The sequence below is a fragment of the Mustelus asterias genome, chromosome 24, assembly GCF_964213995.1.
Source record: "Mustelus asterias chromosome 24, sMusAst1.hap1.1, whole genome shotgun sequence".
NCBI classification, from domain to species: Eukaryota; Metazoa; Chordata; class Chondrichthyes; order Carcharhiniformes; family Triakidae; genus Mustelus; species Mustelus asterias.
Genome location: NC_135824.1, coordinates 5229103 through 5250716, shown reverse-complemented (window position 1 = coordinate 5250716; position 21614 = coordinate 5229103). Strand labels below are relative to the sequence as shown.

The 21614-nt window shown below is 46.1% G+C and overlaps 1 protein-coding gene across 14 annotated transcripts in view; it reads right to left on the bottom strand.

Moving 5' to 3' along the window:
• Positions 1–13015: 13015 nt before the first annotated feature.
• LOC144511172 (transducin-like enhancer protein 3) overlaps positions 13016–21614 on the bottom strand; it is a 74712-nt gene continuing 66113 nt past the window's right edge. For all 14 annotated transcript variants that reach the window (XM_078241215.1, XM_078241217.1, XM_078241216.1 and 11 more), the window contains 3 exons: positions 17411–17561; positions 14979–15055; positions 13016–13761 (listed from right to left, as the gene is read on the bottom strand). In XM_078241215.1, the coding sequence (XP_078097341.1) occupies positions 13654–13761; positions 14979–15055; positions 17411–17561 (336 nt within the window). In that variant the 3' untranslated portion in view covers positions 13016–13653. The remainder of the gene's footprint in view (positions 13762–14978; positions 15056–17410; positions 17562–21614) is intronic.

Here is a 21614-nt window from a genome sequence, read left to right as displayed (position 1 = left end):
ATGGCCTCCTTCTGCACTGTAGGAATTCTATCATTTGTACCTACATGTACAATGACAACTGGGTCCTCCCCCGATTACAAGTTCTTCTCCAGCCCCGAGCAGATGCCCTGGACCCTGGCACCGGACAGGTAATACAGCCTCTGGACTCTCGTTCTCGCCTGCAGAGACCCAGATCTATCTCCCTGACTACACTGTCCAATCGAGTGGAATGATGGGACAGGCTTGAGAAGCTGAATGGCCTCATCCTGTTTCTTTGTTACTAACCCTACGATCATTGGGGTCTTCACCTTTTCTTAAACTAAGAAAGCAAGATGGAAAGCAAGGTTCAAGAGATCACAACTCACAATCGTGAGTTGGTTGCAAGGTTGACGAGTACATTGACTGTGGGTCTGAGCTATGAGTTCTAGACTCACCTCCCACATTTTCTTATTTGACATTTGCCTTTGTATTTTCTCTTTCTACTGCTAACCTTTTCCTTAGTAACACTGTAACGGTTTGTAGTGTTTTACTGAGCTGTATTCAATCACATTGGCTGCAGATGAGGAAAGCCAGTTGGCTTATCCAATCAGGAAAACTCTGGCATACTCCCACCAAGGTCAGAGGCTAGGAATTCTGTGGCGAGTAACTCACTTCCTGACTCCCCAAAGCCTGTCCATCGTCTACAAGGCACAAGTCAAGAGTGTGATGAAATACTCTCCATTTGCTTGGATGAGGTGCAGCTCCAACCACACTCAAGAAGCTCAACACCATCCAGGGCAAAGCAGCCCGCTGTTTAGCACCCATCCCCAAACATTCACTCCGTCCACCGCTAACACACAGTGGAAGAAGTGTGTACCATCTACAAGAACTGCAGGAACTCACCAAGGCTCCTTAGAGAACACCTTCCAATCTTGCGATCTCTACCATCTAGAAGAACAAGGACATGGGAACACCTCCACCTACAAGTTCCCCTCCAAGCCACTCACCATCCTGACTTGGAAATATATTAGCCGTTCCTTCACTGTTGCTGGGTCAAAATGTGACGGGAGTGGAGAGTGGACAATGAAGAGAGAACCTGCAGGGCAGTGAGTGAGACGGAACATCGGCGATACCCCCACAGTGGGGGGAGGGGAGCCCTCGATGATTGAGTGTGGGGGGGAGCCCCCCCAAAAAAATTCCAAGATGGGGGCAGAGCGAGGCGACTTCTTGCAAGCTGTGCCCAGCATACCTTCTAATTCTATCTTTTACGCTTGTTCTATGCTTCTAAAACTTCATTCTCTTTCTCTGCACCCTAGCTATGACTGTAACACTACATTCTGCACTCTCTCCTTTCCTTCTCTATGAACGGTATGCTTTGTCTGTATAGCGTGCAGTAAACAATACTTTTCACTGTATACTAATACATGTGACAATAATAAATCAAATCAAATCAGATCAGATCATACCTCTGTGATGGGCCAGGGGAATCAGCGCCGATCAGGGCACCCTTTAAGGATGATGTCCTGATCTCTATGGAGCCGGCCTTGCCAGTTCTATCAGCCCCCCCACCCCCCCCCAATCCTCCTCACAGAGCAAACTCCTCCCACTCATTTATTTTACTCGGGGGGGGGGGCTCAAGATCGGGAGAGAAAACTGGGCTGCAAAAGCGAAACATCGGTTTTCAGTCTGAGCACTGAAAAGAAATGGTCAGATTCTGTCTGAAGTTTCCCGAAAGCCAGACGATGCAATACTTGTATTGAACTTTTCAGACTTTGGGTGGAATTTTCTGATCGTATCCGTCCCAAGATCGGAAATCCCCACCTGAGGTCATCGGACCTTTAAAAAGTCCTTTAAATTGTCTGTAATGATTCCTACGGTGGGCGGAACCCAGAAAATTGACCCCTTAGCATTGAGATAACTGTTTTGTGAAGTCATTTTTGATTTGATTTGTTATTGTCACTTGTATTGGGATACAGTGAAAAGTATTGTTTCTTGTGCACTATACAGACAAAGCATACCGTTCATAGAGAATCACTGTCTCACTGTCCTTAGGTTGCATGGAAAGAATACATTTCTTGGTGGGGTTTCGGGTGCAGTGGGAGCATTAAGTCGACACAAGTCCAAACAATTCAGTGCTCGTGTTTCCAACTAGGAAACAAAGCACTCGCAATTGTATACAAGCTGTCACATCATGTGGGCACCCACGGCACATCCCAGCCAATGGATTATATTTGAAGTACTGCGACGCTGTGAACACAGTCGTTAATGTATGCACAGCAAGCTCCCACAACCACCAGTAGGAGACCAATTGAATCATCTGTTCTCCAGCTGTTTGCTGGGGAACGGCTATTGGCCCGAATGTTGGAAACCGCCCCCCTCCCAGTGCCATGGGAAGGTTCATATCCACCTAGACAGGCAGCCAGGGCCCCTGTTACTGTCTCACACGTACTACATTACACTTTCTCAGTCAATCTGAAAATATCCTGTTGACTGCATGGCATCGGGGTTCGATCCAACTTTTCCTGCATTACACAGAAGAGAAAGGGTTTGCCAGCTAACAGTGCTGTTTCAGCATATGATAAAGGACAGGAAAAAAGATGTCATCGAATCATTGAATCCCTACAGTGCAGAAGGAGCCCATTCGGCCCATCGAGCCTGCTCCGAGAACAACCCGCCCAGGCCCTATCCTCACATATTTACCCTGCTAATCCCCCTGACACTAAGGGGCAATTTAGCATGGCCAATCTTTTGATTTGATTTATTCTTGTCACATGTATTGATATACACTGAAAAGTATTGTTACCTGCGCGCTATACAGACAGTCGGTCGTACGTGTCCTCAGATCTTTTTCCCAATGGAAGAAGGTGGAAGAGAGTGTGTCCGGGGTGTGTGGGGTCTTTGATTATGCCGGCTGCTTTTCCGAGACAGCGGGAAGTGTAGACAGAGTCAATGGATGGGAGGCTGGTTTGTGCAATGGATTGGGCTACATTCACTACCTTTTGTAGTTCCTTGCGGTCTTGGGCAGAGCAGGAACCATACCAAGCTGTGGTACAACCAGAAAGAATGCTTTCTATGGTGCATCTGTAAAAGTTGGTGAGAGTCGTAGCGGACATGCCAAATTCGGTTAGTCTTCTGAGAAAGTAGAGGCGTTGGTGGGCCTTCTTAACTATAGTGTCAGCATGGGGGGGGAACCAGGATAGGTTGTTGATGATATGGATACTGCCAATCCACCTAATCTGCACATGTTTGAAGTGTGGGAGGAAACCGGAGCACCCTGAGGAAACCCATGTGGACACAGGGAGAACATGCAAACACCACACAGACAGTGACCCAAGCCGGGAATTGAACCTGGGTCCCTGGCGCTGTGAGGCAGCAGTGCTGACCACTGTGCCACCGTATCCTCGCTGTTCGTTCAGGGACACCTTGTGGTGAACCATAGATGGTTATCACTATGGGTGCTTGTACATATGTTACTCTCGTTACTGTTGGGGTTAGGGTTGGGGTGTTCTACCTGTTAGCATTGTTCTGTGGTACACTCCGTTTGGCTCCGCCTTCCTACAGGAGTATAAAGGTCACTGCACTGCCTAATGACCCTTAGTCTGGAATTGTATTGTTAAGCAGTATGCTCTATTCTTGTTGCGAATAAAAGCCTTTATTCCCGGGTACGATCTAGCCTCCCAAGTGGATTAATCGCGCATCACACCTATCATTTTTGAGGCTATGAAACTGATGACAAGTCGAGGCTTTTCCACTGCTCCACGAGAGTGAGGAAAAAGCTGGGAAATCTTCTGAATCTGTTTGGGAAAAGAATCAACACATGGGACGAGCCACAAATTAACATTTCAATTTCAGCCAAATCATTCGGTTGTGGAAAGCTGTCCATCATGCCCCGAGTGTGTGCGCAGCGTTACAACTGACCTCATTAGGAACTGAGCGGCTTTCAGGCCACATTTACTTCGGGTGAAAGAAATACTGTTTGAACTTTATTCGAAAGCGGAGAAATGATCACATTGATTTGGTGCCTTACAGCAAATGGATTCCTTTCAAAGTGCAGTCACCTTTGTAATGCAGGAAAAGCAGCAGCCAATTTGCGCACAGCGAGGTCCCACAAACTGCAATGAGATAGCAACCAGGTCACTTGTCCTAAACGACCAACCTTCTTATTGTGAGACTATGACCCCCAAATCCTAGACATTCCGGCTAAGGAAACAGCCTCTTGGCCTCTGCCCACTCAACACCTTGAAGAATCTGTTTCAGTGAGATCACCTCTCATTCTTCTAAATCCTGAGAATATAGGCCCATTCCACCCAACCTTCCCTCATAGAATCCTAGAATCCCTACAGTGCAGAAGAGGCCATTCGGCCCAGCAGGTCTGCACCGACTCGCCGACAGAGTATCTTACCCAGGCCCTCTCCCCCACCCTATCCCTGTAACCCCACAGATTTCCCGTGGCTAATCCATCTAACCTACACATCTTGGGACACCAAGGAGCAACTTAGCATTGGCAATTAGCTAAATTGCCCCTTAGAACCCCAGGATGTTAGGTTGGAGGGAATAGTGGGGTAAATATTTGTGGTTATGGGGGTAGGGTCTGGGTAAGATGCTCTATCGGAGAGTTGAAGCAGATCGATGGGCCAAATACCCTCCTTCTGCACTGTAGGGATTCTATGATAGGTAAACCTGCACATCTTTGGACTGTGGGAGGATACCTGAGCACCCGGAGGAAACCCACACAGACATGGGGAGAATGTGCAAACTCCACACAGGCAGTCACCCAAGGTCTGAATTGAACCTGGGTCCCTGGCGCTGAGGCAGCGGTGTTAACCATTGTGCCACTGTGCCACCCCTTTTTAAAATAGACCAAGGGGCATGGGGCAACCAGAAATTAATCTAATGAACTTCTGGTACCTCCACACTAAGATAAGGTGTAGCCTTGGGGAAACAGAATAAAGCTGTGATCTGTACTCAGAGCTGTGGTCTCATCAAAGCCCTAAGTTAGCTCCTCTTTAAGAGGAGAATAAATGAAAAGGGAGAGAATTCGAGAGGTCTTGCGGAGGGGGAGTGGGGGTTGAATTCCAGAACTTGTGGCACAGGTAGCTAAAGGTATAGTGGAGCAAAGAAAATGAGCGAATGGGCAAGGGGCAAGAATTGGGAGAGTGTAGATATTGCAGAGGGCTGTGGGATCGCAGGAGAGGGGGCAAAACCACGGAGGGAATTGAAAGCAAGGATGAGAATTTTGCCGACTTGGACAAGTTAGGAGAGTGGGCAAAGAAGTGGCAGATGGAATAAAGTGTGAGGTTGTGCACTTTGGAAAGAAGGAATGGAAGCATAGGCTATTTTCTAAATGGGAAAATGCTTAGGAAATCAGAAGCACAAAGGGATTTGGGAGTCATTGTTCAAAATTCGCTTAAGGTTAACGTGCAGGTTCAGTCGGCAGTTAGGAAGGCAAATGCAATGCTAGCATTCATGTCAAGAAAGCTAGAATACAAGAGCGGGGATTTACTTCTGAGGCTGTATAAGGCTCTGGTCAGACCTCATTTGGAATATTGTGAGCAGTTTTGAGCCCCATATCTAAGGAAGGATGTGCTGGCCTTGGAAAGGGTCCAGAGGAGGTTCATAAGAATGATCCCTGGAACGAAGAGTTTATCATATGAGGAACGGTTGAGGACTCTGGGTCTGTACTCGTTGGAGTTTAGAAGTTTATAAGAGTTTCTTATTGAAACTTACAGGATACTGCAAGGCCTGGATAGAGTGGACATGGAGAGGATGTTTCCACTAGTAGGAAAAACTAGAACCAGAGGGCACAACCTCAGGCTAGAGGGATGATCCTTTAGAACAGAGATGAGGAGGAATTTCTTCAGCCAGAGAGTGGTGAATCTGTGGAACTCTTTGCTGCAGAAGGCTGTGGAGGCCGGGTCATTGAGTGTCTTTAAGACAGAGATAGATAGGTTCTTGATTAATAAGGGGGTCAGGGGTTATGGGGAAAAGGCAGGAGAATGGGGATGAGAAAAATATCAGCCATGATTGAATAGCGGAGCAGACTCGATGGGCCGAGTGGCCTCATTCTGCTCCTATGCCTTATGGTGATATGCATGTGGCTGATATTGGGGAGAGATAGATCTGAGACAGCCCAAGGCCCATTTCTTTATTACTGAGCCCAACACATCTCTCAAGTTTTACATGGGACTGATTCTCAGCTGACAGCTATAAGGATGCAAAAAAACTGAACCAAATAATCTCAGATGGGGCATCACCGGTGCTCTGCTACATCCAGCAGCGGCCTACTCTCTCCAGTCTGCCGGCAAGACAAGGCCAAAGAAGAAATGGGAAAAAGATCCACCCAATTCCCGGGGACAGAAAGTGTTACAACAACAGCTGTCAGCACTTGGCAAGAAAGCAAGCTACACAATGCCAGGTCTTCCCACTGAATCACACAGTATGGCAAACAAATCAAATATATTTTCCATTAACTCCTCTGCAATCGTCACGACCCTCTTAAAGACGGATATTTCTTGTCGAAATTCGAACTTCCAGTTAATAGCTGAAAGAATTACATGTCAAGATTTCAAGCTTTTACTGTAATAAACAACTAAAAGCACTATTGTCTAAAGATATTTTTTTTTTGTAGGCTAGTTGACTCTGCTTGGCCAGCTTCCTTTTCTCCTGTCGTATAATTTGTTGTGCTTCTTTGAAATTTGGTATTTATCCTGATAAGTACAAGATGAAAAACTTCGGCAGCACATTTCCCTTTTCAACAATTTTCAAGTTCTGTGCTAAAGTCCAAAGATGTGCGGGTTAGGTTGATTGGCCACACTAAATTGACCCTAGTGTCAGGAGATCAACAAAGTAAATATGTGGGATTATGGGGATCGAGCCTGGGTGGGATTGTGGTTGGTTCAGACTCGATGGGCCGAATGGTCTCCTCCTGTACTGTAGGGATTCTATGATTTAAAAAAAGCAGGGGACCTCTCTCCAGTGTCCTGACCAAGAAAGATCCCTCACCAACATCACGTACACAGATTATCTGGTCTTTATCACACTGCGCACACGCGTTGCTGTTTCCTACAACAGGGACCATACTTCAAAAGTATTTTATTGCTGCAAAGTACTTTGTGGCATTCCCAGTTTGTGAAGACTATGGGCAAGATTTTCCAGCCATTCCCCACCAGCCAATGGCAGGCCGTCTCCCCTGTGTAAAACACGCCGCGGGGGGTTTGGAAATTCCCGTCCGACATCAACACAACAGCTTCTTTCAAATTTACACCTGGCTCTAGATTTGTTATATTGGGTCACAAGGTTCAATAGAAATGAAGGGAGTGCATTCTTTCAAGATTACCTGGTCAAATCTGTGTGTTGCTCAGGGCGGCACAGTGGCTAGCACTGCTGCCTCACAGTCACCATGTGGAGATGCCGGCGTTGGACTGGGGTAAGCACAGTAAGAAGTCTCACAACACCAGGTTAAAGTCCAACAAGTTTATTTGGCAGCACAAGCTTTCGGCCTCAAAGCGCCAGGGACCCGGGTTCGATTCCCGGCTTGGGTCACCGCCTGTGTGGGGTATGCACATTCTCCATGTCTGCGTGGGTTTCCTCCCACAGTTGGGAGGACATGCTGGTTAAGAGAATTAACCATGCTAAATACTCCCTCAGTGTACCCGAACAGGTGCTGGAGTGTGGCGACTAGGGGAATTCCACAGTCACTTCTTTGCAGTGTTAATGTAAGCCTTGCTTGTGACTAATAAACAAACTTTTAACCTTAACTTTTTTTGCTTTGTGGGATCTTGCTCTGCACAAAACTGACTGCAATGCTAACAATGGCTGCTCTCCAAGACATATTCATTAGCTGCACAGTACTCTGGGACATTGGGAAAGGCTCACTATAAAGGGAAATTCTCTCTCTCTCTCGAGCTAACTTTCCAATCTAACGTGAACACGATGAAAATTGAACTTCAACTCAGAAACAAACCACAAAGAAATCCAACCTTGGAACTTGCAAAGTGATTTCATCCCACAAGACTTTTAATGGTGTTAGGTGTGGGCCACTTACGCAGTTTGGCCAAGAGTCCCATGCAGATGAATTAAAAATATTTGTGTCTGAAGAATTTCCTGAACACAAGCCCTCAGCTCTCTGGAATGTTCTTTCCCAGCAGGCTGTGTCACATTCGATACATCACTAGGAAAAGCCTCTAGGATATTACACATGTCCTTGCTTGGAAAATATTTTTAATGTGCCAGCGTCTTGCTGTTTCAAGCTTATTAAAGATGTTATACTCTGATTCCGTGGCCGTCAAACACTGCTGTTATCCCCGTTGAGTCTTTTCATTGAAGGAACAAGAACAATTTGGGGGCACATTTCAGAACAATATTAAAAAATTAATAACGTACAAATAAAATTGGTTTAAAACATCAAACCGTAATCTCCAAGGCCCTTGGGTGATGCATGACTTTGACAAGATACCACCTCATTGAAAGCAGCCTTTACAACCAGCCTGCGGTTAAGCCCGGGAAAGCACTGCATGCTAACACACGGGACCCTATTCATAGAATCCCTACAGTACAGAAGGAGGCCATTCGACCCATCGAGCCTGCACCGGCCACAATCCCACCCAGGCCCTATTCCTGTAACCCACATTTACCCCCTTAATCCCCCTGACACAAAGGGTCAATTTAGCATGGTCAAGGCACCTGACCAGCACGTCTTTCGGACCGTGGGAGGAAACTAGAGCACCCGGAGGAAACCCACGCAGACATGGGGAGAATGTGCAAACTCCACACAGACAGTGACCTGGAATTGAACCCGGGTCCCTGGCGTTGTGAGGCAGTGCTAACCACTGTGCCACCCCCTGTTAACAGGGAATATCAACAGGGAAAATAAAGCAGCATAGACTATTAATGCAGGAGAATGATTGAAATCGGGATCAGTACATAAACACTTCCCCCACTCAATTTAAACAGAGATTAAAGTGTGGTCCGTAAGAGAAAAACTTCATAGAATCCCTACAGTGAAGGAGGCCATTCAGCCCATCAAGTCTGCACTGACCACAATCCCACCCCGACCCTATCCCCATAGCCCCACATATTTACCCCACTAACCCCCGACACCAAGACAATTTAACACGGCCAATCAACCTAACCCGCACATCTTTGGACTGCAGGAGGAAACTGGAGCACCCGGAGGAAACCCACGCAGACACGGGGAAAATTTCTCTGTGGAGTTTGCAGTCACCCGAGGCCAAAATTGAACCCGGGTCCCTGATGCTGAGAGGCAGCCATGCCAACCACTGTGCCATCCTAAAAAATATTCCCAACCAGTAATCACAACAGATTAACCAGCCTTCATCACATTACTGTCTGACCATAAGACTTAGGAGCAGAATTAGGCCACTCGGCCCATCGAGTCTGCTCCACCATTCAATCGTGGCTGATATTTTTCTCATCCCCATTCTCCTGCCTTTTCCCCATAACCTGATCCCCTTATTGATCAATTAATAACTATTAGTGGGATCTTGCGGTGCACAAACCGGCTGCAGCATTTTAAATTTCACAACAGCTCCGAGGTATCTTGGAGCTTGTGGAGGTGGTGAAGTGCGTTACCGCTCTATTCCTTTATATTTCGGGTTGAAAACAGTTATCTTACTGGTGTTAAATCCTACAAATGCACCTGGCAAACCACGGACTCTTAACAGTTCTGGCTGTTGAGAATTGGCATGTATGACGGTACTCCAAAAGTGACAAACCAGTGAGAACTAGAACCAACCTATTGGAATTAACAGTTTCTCCAGCTTCATGCACTTACCATCCCACTCATGGGCAGCATGGTGGCAGTGGTTGGCACTGCTCTGCCTCAGCACCGGGGACCCAGGTTCGATTCTGGGCTCGGGTCACTGTCTGCGTGGAGTCTGCACTTTCTCCCCGTGTCTGCGTGGGTTTCCTCCGGGTGCTCCGGTTTCCTCCCACAGTCAGAATGACGTTCTGGTCAGGTGCATTGGCCATGCTAAATTCTCCCTCAGTGTAACCCGAACAGGCGATGGGGTGTGGCGACTAGGGGATCTTCACAGCCACTTCATCGCAGTGTTAATGTAACCCTACTTGTGACACTGATAAACTAAACTGGGGTTAGATTTTATTTCACTGTTGGGAGGAAACGGCGTGCTTGTGTGTGCGCACACACGCGTGCGCACGTGCAGGCTGTTTCACAGACATGGGAGTACTTAATGCCTTGCGGCTCATTCCACATGGTTTAACTGCGCAGTAAAAACAAAACACTGGAGTGGTTGGAAATATTCAGGTCTGACAGCATTTGTGTGCATTGAGAGTTGAATAGGACTTCAGAAGTGTGTGGTAACCGTGTTCTTAGTGGTGCGATAACTTGCTCTCTCACCCACTAAAGTACATCAACAGACAGGCTCTGGCCTGCAGGTTTCATAGGAACCATTACAGGGTTTTCCTGTATTATCCAAACCCTCATTGTGCAATACCTTAAATTCATTGCAGCACAGGAGGCGGCTATCCGGCCCATCAAATATATGCCTGCCCTTGGTAGAGCTATCCAGCTACTTTCACAGCTCTTTCATCTCCGCTTTCACCGCCTTCTTTGAGCAAGTTCCCGATTACCACCCACTGGGTAAACAGCCCCCCTGCATCAATCGCCCAAACACCTTTACGCGGTGCCTTTCACCAGCAGCTAATGGCAACAGCTTTTTTGTCAGGCATGCAACTCTGTCCATTGGACGCCCCGCACCCAAACTCTATTGCTGGTGGGAGGTCACGGGATGAAACTTTCAGGAATCATCCTGAATTAACAACCTTGGGGCTACTTACCGTCCAATACTAACTCTGCCTTAACAGCAATTAATTGCCTCAGAGATGAAGATGGGGTGTGGCAGTAACGTCGTGACAAAAGTGACATTGTATCTCGAGTTCAAAGGCTTGCTTTGCTGCTCAGGCAGGCTTGATGGGCCGAAGGGCCTGTTCCTGCACTGTATTGTTCTGTGAACTGTGGCCGAGCGGTATTATCGCTAGACTATGAATCCAGCAACTCAGCTATTGCTCTGGGGAACCGGGTTCGAATCCCACCATGGCAGATGGTCGAATTTGAATTTTAAAAAATATCTGGAATTAAGAATCTACTGATGAGCATGAAACCATTGTCGCTTGTCAGAGAAACCCATCTGATTCACTAATGTCCTTTCCGGAAGGAAATCGGCCGTCCTTACCTGGTCCGGCCACATGTGACTCCAGAGCCACAGCAATGTGGTTGACTCTCAACTTGCCTTCCAAGGACAACTAGGGATGGGCAATAAATGCTGGCCCAGCCAGCGACACCCATGTCCCACAAATGAACTCAAAAAAAAATTTAGTGGCCTGTACTTGCTCAGTGCTGAACCAGAACAAAATCTTTTAGTTTCAATTCTACAAAATGTCTCCAGGAACTTTACAAAATTTCCCATTATATGTAGCCTTTTTTAAAAAAAACTTTTATTGAATTATTAACAACTGTACATCTTCTGAAATCTGAAAGTTAAGTTGCTACATACTCCGTGAGGATTTTAAACACTTCACCGACTTGTCCAGTGACTCAGTCACCAGCTTTTCCACGTTTGCACATTTCTGCTCAGTTTTGTGTTTTAGGAAAAAAAAGGAACAACTTTGACACGAGCATTAAGAACAAAAAAGTTAATCCAAAACAAGTCCTGCCAATTCTTTTATCTGGGGGCTGGGATTGGGTGAGAGGGAGGGAGGGAATTAATTAACATGATAGCAATTATTCATTACGTCAACGAGTGAAAAATGAATCAGTGTCAAGGTTAGCCCGCAGAAACTAGGAACACGACTAAACTAACTGGGTTCTGGAGCAATGTTGCTGACTCAGGGTCACCAGTTATAGGATGCAGATGGGGAAGGGTTTGAACCACTGATGCTCCAAGAGATTCAATTTACACAGAAACTCCCACACTTCTGTGGCCATCATTGAGCCGGGTAAAACTGGGACACAGGCCATTGCCAGTGAGTCAGGTTTACAGCATGGAAACAGGCCCTTCGGCCCAACTTGTCTATGCCGCCCTTTTTTTTTAAAAAACCCCAAAGCTAGTCCCAATTGCCCACATCCCTCTATACCCATCTTACCCATGTGTCTCTCAGCACCTTACATAGATCGGAGGGGGGGAAAAAATGCGAAGAGTGAAAAAAGGAGAAAGATGATGGCTTGCGCTCTCCCGCACCTCATTCCAAAAACCCAAGGGTGCGAGGTGGGGTACGAAAGCAGAGGCAGAGTGCTGGCAGGCGCGCACTCTCGCACACAGAGAGGGGGGGGTGGGCACGCACACACAGAGAGGCAGAGACACACACGCACACACAGAGGCAGAGACAGAGGCAGGCGCGCACACACAGGCAGAGAGGCAGGTGCGTCTAGACAGACGGGCGCGCGCAAAGGGTTACTTTGCAAGATGCTATCCTTGAGTACTTGACTCTTGCTGTTCAAATGATTAAAAAGTCAAAATAAACAGACTCTTAGTTGCTGCAAGACTGCACAACTGGTGACCTGGGATTTGAACATTTTCAGAACAGATCAGGCTAAAATGGAATCTAGATAATGTGCATTTGATTGGTTGAAGCAGAAAAAGCCACGCTGGAGTGGAGTGGGACTGAAACCTATTTGGCAGATTTTTTTTTAAAAATCACTTCGGAAAAGTCCGGATTCTTATCAGTAGTTTCAAATAATTTTTTCCTTGTTTGCATTCAGGAGGCAAATTTAAAAAAAAAATCTCAAATCTGTTCTGCAGATTCCCTGAGCTGCGTCGTCAACATTTCCTTATGTTAATTTCCTTCGCTCTTCTCCCTCTCTGCTTCCAGGAGGGAGGGGAGGAGGAGGGAGGGGAGGAGAAGGAGGATGGGAAGAGGGAAGAGGTGTCGTTCAGCAACAACGATGCACTTGAATCAAAAGTGGACACTTGAGGATTTGATGGACCATCAGTGGGAACTCCCTCCCTCCCCTCCCAGCTCCCCCCCCCCCCCCCCCAAACCCATTCTTTCTCCACAGTCCGTTCTTTTTTTTTTAAAAAAACATGAACAAATTCTCGTCCGATTTCAGTGGCATATTCTTCGAAAACCACCCTTTTCCTTTCTCCTCCAACACGAAGAGATTCGAACCCCGACAAGGTCTGCCCGAGGAGCCGGTGCCATGCTTTCATGGGCGCACTCGCGTTCCACTTCACGAGCACACCCACAGGATCAGACGGAGGGAAATGCTCTCCCGCTGTCACCACATATTTACAGCACGGGTAACACATCCAGAACTAATGAAGCACCGCTTCGTTCCGAAGTTCAAAAAGCATCGCGCTCGCAAACCACACACATGCCATCGGCACGGCAACGCCTCTTCTGTGCTCAACAGATTAACCAGTGTCACTTAAATGAAGAAGTCGTCTTCAACTCCACGCCTTGGGAGAAATCGAGAGTCTCAAAATATCTCAGATTCAAATAGGCCACCACAAGCCGCTCTCCAGAGCCCAGAAGACAGCTCCAAATCCTGCATATCCCAGACAGACAGACAATCTATTGTAAACTAGGCCTCGTTATGGTTGACTGCAATGCCAAATACGCTCCTTCGCATTTTATTTTAAAAGCTGTTATTTTGAACCAGAGCAAATCTGTCCCTGAATCCCACAGTCTAAAGTGCCGCTATAGTCCTTGCTGTCTTCAGTAGATGACTTCATAGACTGTTGCTTTCTTGTCACCCGATCCTGTGACAATGTATTTGTCATCGGCTGAGATATCACAACTTAAAACAGAAGATGATTCCTTTGACTAGAAGGGGGAAGAGAAAACAGTTTTAGAAGAGACGTAAGTGCGTACCAAATTAAATAACAGTGCTTTATATTTTCCCCCTTGTACTTGGCACACCTCTCACAAGGTCCTGAAGATAGGGACCATCATTTTGGCAAGGGCAGCATTGGCAAGAAGTTGTTCCAGGGTACAAAGCAGTTAAAAAGTTAGAAAGTTTGTTTATTAGTGTCACAAGTAGGCTTACATTGACACTGCAATGAAGTTACTGTGAAAATCGTCTAGTCGCCACACTCCGACGCCTGTTCGGGTACACTGAGGGAGAATTTAGCACGGTCAATGCACCCTAACCAGCACTTCTTTAGGACAGTGGGAGGAAACCAGAGCTTCCAGAGGAAACCCACGCAGACACGGGGAGAATGTGCACAGACAGTGACCCAAGCCGGGAATCGAATTCGGGTCCCTGGCCCCGTGAGGCAGCAGTGCTAACCACTGTGCCCAGAAGGGATTACACCTCCTTCTCGGAAACTCTCTCCAATTGAATCGCAGTTTCAGGAAAGGGCACTCTTCACGTGCAAGACCACTCGGGGAATATCAGCAGGCTACTCAACTGCAGAGGGCATCACTCAGCAGCCACCACCCCCCCCCCCAAACTCTACATCCAAAACAAAAAGGACAAATAGGAAACTGAGTGGCTGTTCTCTACTCAGGGGCAGGACTAGACCCCAGGCATGAACGTGAGGGGGCTGAATGGCCTCCTCATATGCCATAACGATTTCTCGTAATTATATTTGGCCTGGAGCTTCTGGGATTGGAAACAATCAGCTCCGAGATAAAAATCAAAGATGAAATAAAAAAAGTGATCTTGTTTGTTTGTAAACTTTTATTCACTAGTTTTAAAACTAGCAAGGTGGTGTCGGATTCAAGAATCATTCAATAAAGTCAATGGAAAAACCTGTACATTCAATTGGCTGTGGGAATATGGGATGTGTCAAGGCAGCCAATGGCAGGAGAGTGGGAGGGGGGGGGGTGTTGGAGCCAGGCGGTCATGTGATGACACATCCCTGAGTTGTGAGGGGCAAGGGGTAAATACCAAACGGTCAATGACAGATTCCCAATTTCTCCTCTGGCTGTGGTGAGCTAAGAATTATGAAGACTCATTTGTTTGAGGGAAAACAAAAAGAGAAACAAGACAATTACGGAAAGCCTTTGCTCTCACGCCAAGTGGAGCCTCCTCTTACCTGGAAGATGCTGGCACCATAGGGCGTTCTCCAGGCATTCAGCAAGTTGTCTTTACCTGTGCTGACAAACCACTTCCCTAGAAAGAACACAACAAACGTACCATTTTTAAAAAGTGTATAAAGTTACCAGAATCTTATTCCCGTGTATCAATAATTTACTGGTTCCACTTCAGTTTTTACCCTTCAGATGTTTTTGAGATAGAAAAGGCGAAGGGGTGACCCAGTCTTTAAAAATTCTAAAGAGTTTGATAGGCTACATGTGGAGTTGTTCCCATTTGTGAGCTAGCACAAAAACTAGTTAAAGTGTTACAGTCTTTTTGTGTCATAAATAGGCTTACATTAACACTGCAATGAAGTTACTATGAAAATCCCCTAGTCGCCACACTCCGGCGCCCGTTTGGGAATACAGAGGGAGAATTTAGCATGGCCAATGCACCTAACCCGCATATCTTTTGGACTGTGGGAGGAAACCGGAGCAGCCAGAAGAAACCCACGCAGACACGGGGAGAACGTGCAGACTCCACGCAGACAGTCACCCGAGCCAGGAATCGATCCCAGGTCCCTGGCGCCGTGAGGCAACAGTGCTAACCACTGTGCCACCAAAAAGCAGTGTTCCATTCGCCAACTTGCTGAGACTGTCCCAAAATCTAGGGAATTTTGGAAAATCATAGCCAGGGCATCCACTTCCTCTGATCATAAGCCATCAGGTCCTGGGGATTTTAATCCCTCGAGTTTGTCCAGTACTTTTCCTCTGCTGATATCAATGACCTTAATTTCCTCACTCTTTAGCCCCCAAGTTACCTTCTATTTCTGGTATGGAACTTGTGTCTTCTGTGAAGACAAGTAGTATTTCTTCAATGTCTCTGCTTATCCTTATACCCTTAGTTTCTCCTGTCTTGGTTTCTAAGGTACCAATGTTTACTTTAGGAACGAAGGAACTAGGAGCTGAAGTAGGCAAATTCAGCCCTTCGAGCCTGCTCCGCCATTCAATCAGATCACGGCTGATCTTCCCTCGTCTCAAATCCACCTCCCCACCTGTTCCCCATATCCTTCTTTCCCTTTTTAATTAGAAATATATCTATCTCCTTCTTGAAACCATTCAATGATTCAGACTCCACCGCGCGATGGGGCAGCGAGTTCCACAAATTCACCACCCTCTGCGAGAAATAGTTCCTCCTCATCTCAGTTTTAAATCTACTGCCTCTCAACCTATACCTGTGACCTCTTGTTCGAGATTGCCCCATAAGAGGAAACATTTGGCCCACATTTACCCTATCAATCCCTTTTAAAATTTTATATACCTCTCTATCAGAGCCCCTCTCAATCTTCTAAACTCCAGTGAGCATAAGCCCAAAATGTTTAATCCCTCCTTTAGTTACTCTTTTTCCCTTTATATACTTTAAAACGTTTTTCAAATTGCTTTTATATTCCTTTACTCTCAAGTTCTATTTCTTTCCCTTTTTGGCCATGTGCTAGTTTCTAAACATTCCCAATTCTCAGTCTTACTAACAATGTTTGTAACATTATAATCCTCTTTTTCTAATCCAATACCATCCTTGACCTTCTCCGTAAACCACAAACAGATCTTTTTGAGAGTTTGGTCTCCCAGACAAGCCCATAATTGGGAGGTTGGCTCGTTGGCCTAGGGGTATGATTCTCACTTAGGGCAATGGCGAGAGGTCCCGGGTTCAAATCCTGGACGAGCCCAGGATTTCTTTGGGGCGGCACGGTGGCACAGTGGTGAGCACTGCTGCCTCTCAGCTCCAGGGACCTGGGTTCGATTCCTGGCTTGGGTCACTGTGTGGAGTTTGCATGTTCTCCCCGTGTCTGCGTGGGTTTCCTCCGAGTGCTCCGGTTTCCTCCCACACTCCAAAGATGTGCGGGTTAGGTTGATTGGCCATGGTAAATTGACCCTAGCGTCAGGGGGACTAGTAAGATAAATGCGTGGGGTTACGAGAATAGTGCCAGGGTGGGATTATGGTCAATACAGACTCGATGGGCCAAATGGCCTCCTTCGGCATTGTAGGGATTCAATGAGTTCACTGAAGTTGCAACTCCCGGAGTCATTGATCCAAATTTTTTTATTTTCCAATGGAATATTTTTTGTTGAATTTTGTTTTAAATATTTCCCAGTGCTTATTTATCATCGTACCATCTAGTCTATTACCCAACCCACCATGGCCCTTACAGCTATGTAATTGGCTTAAATTTAAGATTTTTGTTTGTGACTGGAGTATGTCATTTTCAAACTTGAAATGGAATTAATTGTATTATGATCACTATTTCCTGGAGGATCTTTTACTGTGACATTACTAATTAACCGTTCCTCGTGGGGAAATACCAGATTAAAGATAGCTAGGTTTATCCCTCAAATCCAGTAGGGAACTCAGGGAGTAGCAGTAAAGATCACCCGGAAATGATTCTGCACTTACCACAGTATGCAAATTTAAGCGACAGGACACAGCTCTCATGCAAGTGAAGTTGATATTTGTCGGGCTTGGTGTGATGTAGCACCTCCACGTTGCTGCTCTCCATACCCACTGCTAACCACTCGCCAGTAGGGCAATAACCGAGAGAGAAGATCTGCACAGGAAGGAAAGAATGAATCAGTGATGGCCAGTACCAGTGGAAGTCCACAAATGTTAAACTGAGATGGTTCATTAGGCGTTAAAAAAAAAACCCAAAAACAATTAGATTGATTTCTAGAGAGGTTGGATTAGAAGGTTGAGGAGTTATGTAACTTGCTTGAGCCACACTCGGGAAAACATTCTGGCCTCCATGTTATAAAACCATCAATGAACGTTCAAACAAAAATTCACATGAGTGACACCAGAACTGGGAGGATAAACTTGCCGGAAAGGAATTGAACAGAATCAGGCATTTTTCTCTCAAAAAGAGAAGGCTCTAGTGAGACCCAGCAGTGGTCTTTAGGATACTGGAAAAAGAAAATGCTCCCACTTGTAAGAGGGAGTCCAAAAGTAGAGGTCATTAATATGATAATCCAATAGGGCATACAGGAGAAACTTCCTTACCCAGAGAGGGGCGAAAATGTGGAACTTGCTGTCACATGACCAGTTTAGGCAAATAAATAAGATGCATAAAGGTAGCATTTCCCAAATTGGGTTCCATGGAACTCTGGGGTTCCAGGGGAAGATAGCCCAGTGGCGATGGGCCAGAGCTCTGCAATAGGCTGGCTGTTGTAAATTTGGAAAAAGCTTTTCTTCCTGCTTGCCCAATCAGAGGTGGTTTTCACAGTGCTGGCTACTGATTGGCTGATTAGTATGCCCATCAGCAGTCAATGCACTGAAAAGCCGGCCTCTGATTGGATGAGCTGGAAATAGCAGCAGAGAGTATTCAATGTCCCAGGGAAGCGCGCAGGCGAGAGAGAGGTGTGTTTGTGGGGTTGTATAGAGAGAGAGAGAGAGAGAGAGAGAGAGACCGACAGACAGAGAACCCAGTTTTCCTGCACACTTCTAAAATAAATGAATGTGAGCAAAAGAAAATCAGTCATAGAATCTCTCCAGTGCAGGAGACCGCCATTCGGCCCATCGAGTCTGCATCGACCACAGTCCCACCCATCCCCTAACCCAATTGCCCCATGTATTTACCCTGCTGGTCCCCCGACACTAAGTGGCAATTCAGCATGGCCAATCAACCTAAGCCGCACACCTTTGGCCTGTGGGAAGAAACCGGAGCACGCGGAGGAAACCCACGCACACACGGGAAGAATGTGCAAACTCCACACAGACAATGACCCAAGCCGGGAATCGAACCTGGGTCCCTGGCCCCGAGGCAGCAGTGCTAACCACTGTGCCACCATGCCGCCCCAATCTTCCCATTAAAATTGACAGAACAGAAAGGTACTTTGTTGAATGAGAACTTTTTCATTGTAATTAATGCTTACATAAGAAATAAGAAAGACCTCAATAAATCTGTTTTTGGATGTTTTACCTATTGCGCAAAAACGACCATGTTTTTGTGGTACAACTCCTCAACATCATAAGAATATTTCTCATATATTCAGTTAGTATGCTTGGGAGGTCAGAGCGTTTCCATGACTGGAAAAGTTTGGGAATCTTGCATTAAAGGGAAATTCATAAGGTTTATGTTTTGGGTCTGTGTCTTTGAAGGAGATCACGTGATCTGTTTCCAGGTTTGCCTGACAGTAAGCCCAGATGGTTTGATTGTTAGAGATTAAAGGGGCCCCATCCTGGGAAGAAGATGCAAAGTGTTGAAGACAATAGCAGCAGTCCCTGTGCCAACAATGGATAGACTGAAAGTCACCCAAGTCCCAGAACAGCGTTGGTTTGTAAAAAGTTGTGTTTTAAACAGTCCATTTGTTTCCAGGGTTAAAGAGCATCGGGATCTCAAGAATAGATATTCAGCATTTTTACCTAGATATAAGGCCCATGCAATTCATGCTGCGATGGAGATGGGTTTTTGAAAGAAAGAGCTTTGAGTTATTCCTGAAACTCTCAAGACAAGTTAATCTGTCAAGATCTTGGACAGAGATAGGGAGAGCAGCTAAAGGCATGAAGATGCTGTGGTTCATCATGCAGGAATGTGATTGGGAGCTCACTCAGATCAAAGAGATCAAATTCATGAGGGGTTATTTGGCCAGTTTGTGCTTGGAGATAAATATTCTCTGTGAAGGACAGTTCGGAGATTAAAAAATTCCCAAGCAGAGAAACAAAGGCAAACTCTTGGAAGCTAAAAAATCATCTTGGACTGGTTCCCGGAAAATTGAATATCTAGTTTAAGGACAGTAAAATACATCGGTGAGATGTGTTTTCAGTTCTGCGAACAAGAAAAAAGTGGAATGTTCTGTTTTGTGCTTTAAAATACAAGTTGCCTACAAAAAAATATTGTTTAGTCAATAGTTTTTTACCCCCACTTTGTTACAGTAAAAGTATTAAGCCGTGAAGCTTAGTCGCATCATCCTTTCAGCCATTAACGGGAGAATAGATTTCTCTTTTAAAAATTCGGTCTCTATGGTGATCGTAACAAAATCTAGACAAGCACCATGGGAGTAGAGGGTGATGCCGATGGAGATGATGGGGCGTGGGAGGCGACTCATGCACAGGATGAATTCCTATGTGGACTGAATGCCCTGTCTCTGTGCTGTCGACTCAATGTTAACACGGGTTGAATATGGGTTTCCCAAAATTACATAAAAGAACAAACTCTCAGTTAAAAGCTTTTTACAATCGCAGGACATCACAAAGTGGTGGAAGCCAAAGAACTTGAGGTGTAATGTTACATGAAGACAAATCGATACATTAACGATGGATTATTTCCAATGCTCAGCACATCGCTCGTCAAGAGAAAGAAAAAGGGAGGAAAGGAGTTGTTCGTCCATCACCTCAGGAAATGTTAGATGTAATCAGAATGTGGAACTCATGTTGAGCTTCCTACTACATGAAGATAGTGAGGCGAACAGTATATTTAAGGAGAAGCCAGATAAACGTGAGGGAGAAAGGGATAGGAGGATGTGTTAGATGGGCAGAGTGGCTTCAGGCCCATGTGGAACACCAACACTGATTTGGACCAGTAGGGCTGAATGTTTCTGCATTGTAAATTTGATGCAATTTAACATCAGCAGTTACTGATTTTATTATTGTCACAAGTAGGCTTACATTAACAATGCTATGAAGTTACTGTGAAAATCCCCAAGTCGCCACGCTCCGGCACCTGTTCGGGTACACTGAGGGAGAATTTAGCATGGTCAATGCACCTAACCAGCACGTCTTTCGGACTGTGGGAGGAAACCAGAGCACCCGGAGGAAACCCATGCAGACACGGGGAGAACGTGCAGACTCTGCACAGACAGTGACCCAAGATAGGGAATCAAACCTGGGTCTCTGGCGCTGTGAGGCAACTGTGCTAACCACTGTGCCACCATGCAGCAAATTTATGAATTTGCACCACAGATGGGAACAGGTTTGTGGTGTTGCTGACACCGCTCTCGCTCTCGTCATTACTGACAGAATGTCGAGAGCGGGGAAGTGGGATTGTAGTAGAAAGGCTAAAACCAACATCAGCAACAAGCCAAATGTCGTTCTCCTGTTGTGCAACTTTGGATTTGCTGCTAATTGAAGGATTGAGAAATGCAATGCATCAGCAGTACAACAAACAGATGTGCAAATTGAGAGCCATATAAACTAGACTTTTTGTCTGCAAAATCCTGGGTTTGTTAGAGGGTGGGCTGTATGTTAGCAGTGTGAAGTACCAGTAGTTACTGGTGTCAATGAGTCATTGGGAACAACTCTTCACTGTGTGCAAGAAACTCTCGGAACATTTAAGTAGTATTTAGATATTCACTTGCGCTGCCGTAACCTCCAGGCTATGGGCCGAGCATTGGAAAATAGTATTGGTGTGGTCAGATTTTTGTTGACTGCGTGGGTTTCCTCCGGGTGCTCCGGTTTCCTCCCACAATCCAAAGATGTGCAGGTTAGGTTGATTGGCCTTGCTAAATTAACCCTAGTGTCAGGGGGGATTAGAGGGGTAAATATCTGGGATTACGAGGATGGGGCCTGGGTGGGATTGTTGTCGGTGCAGACTCGATGGGCTAAATGGCCCCCTTCTGCACTGGAGGATTCCACGTTGACTGGTGTGGACATGATGGGCCAAATGGCC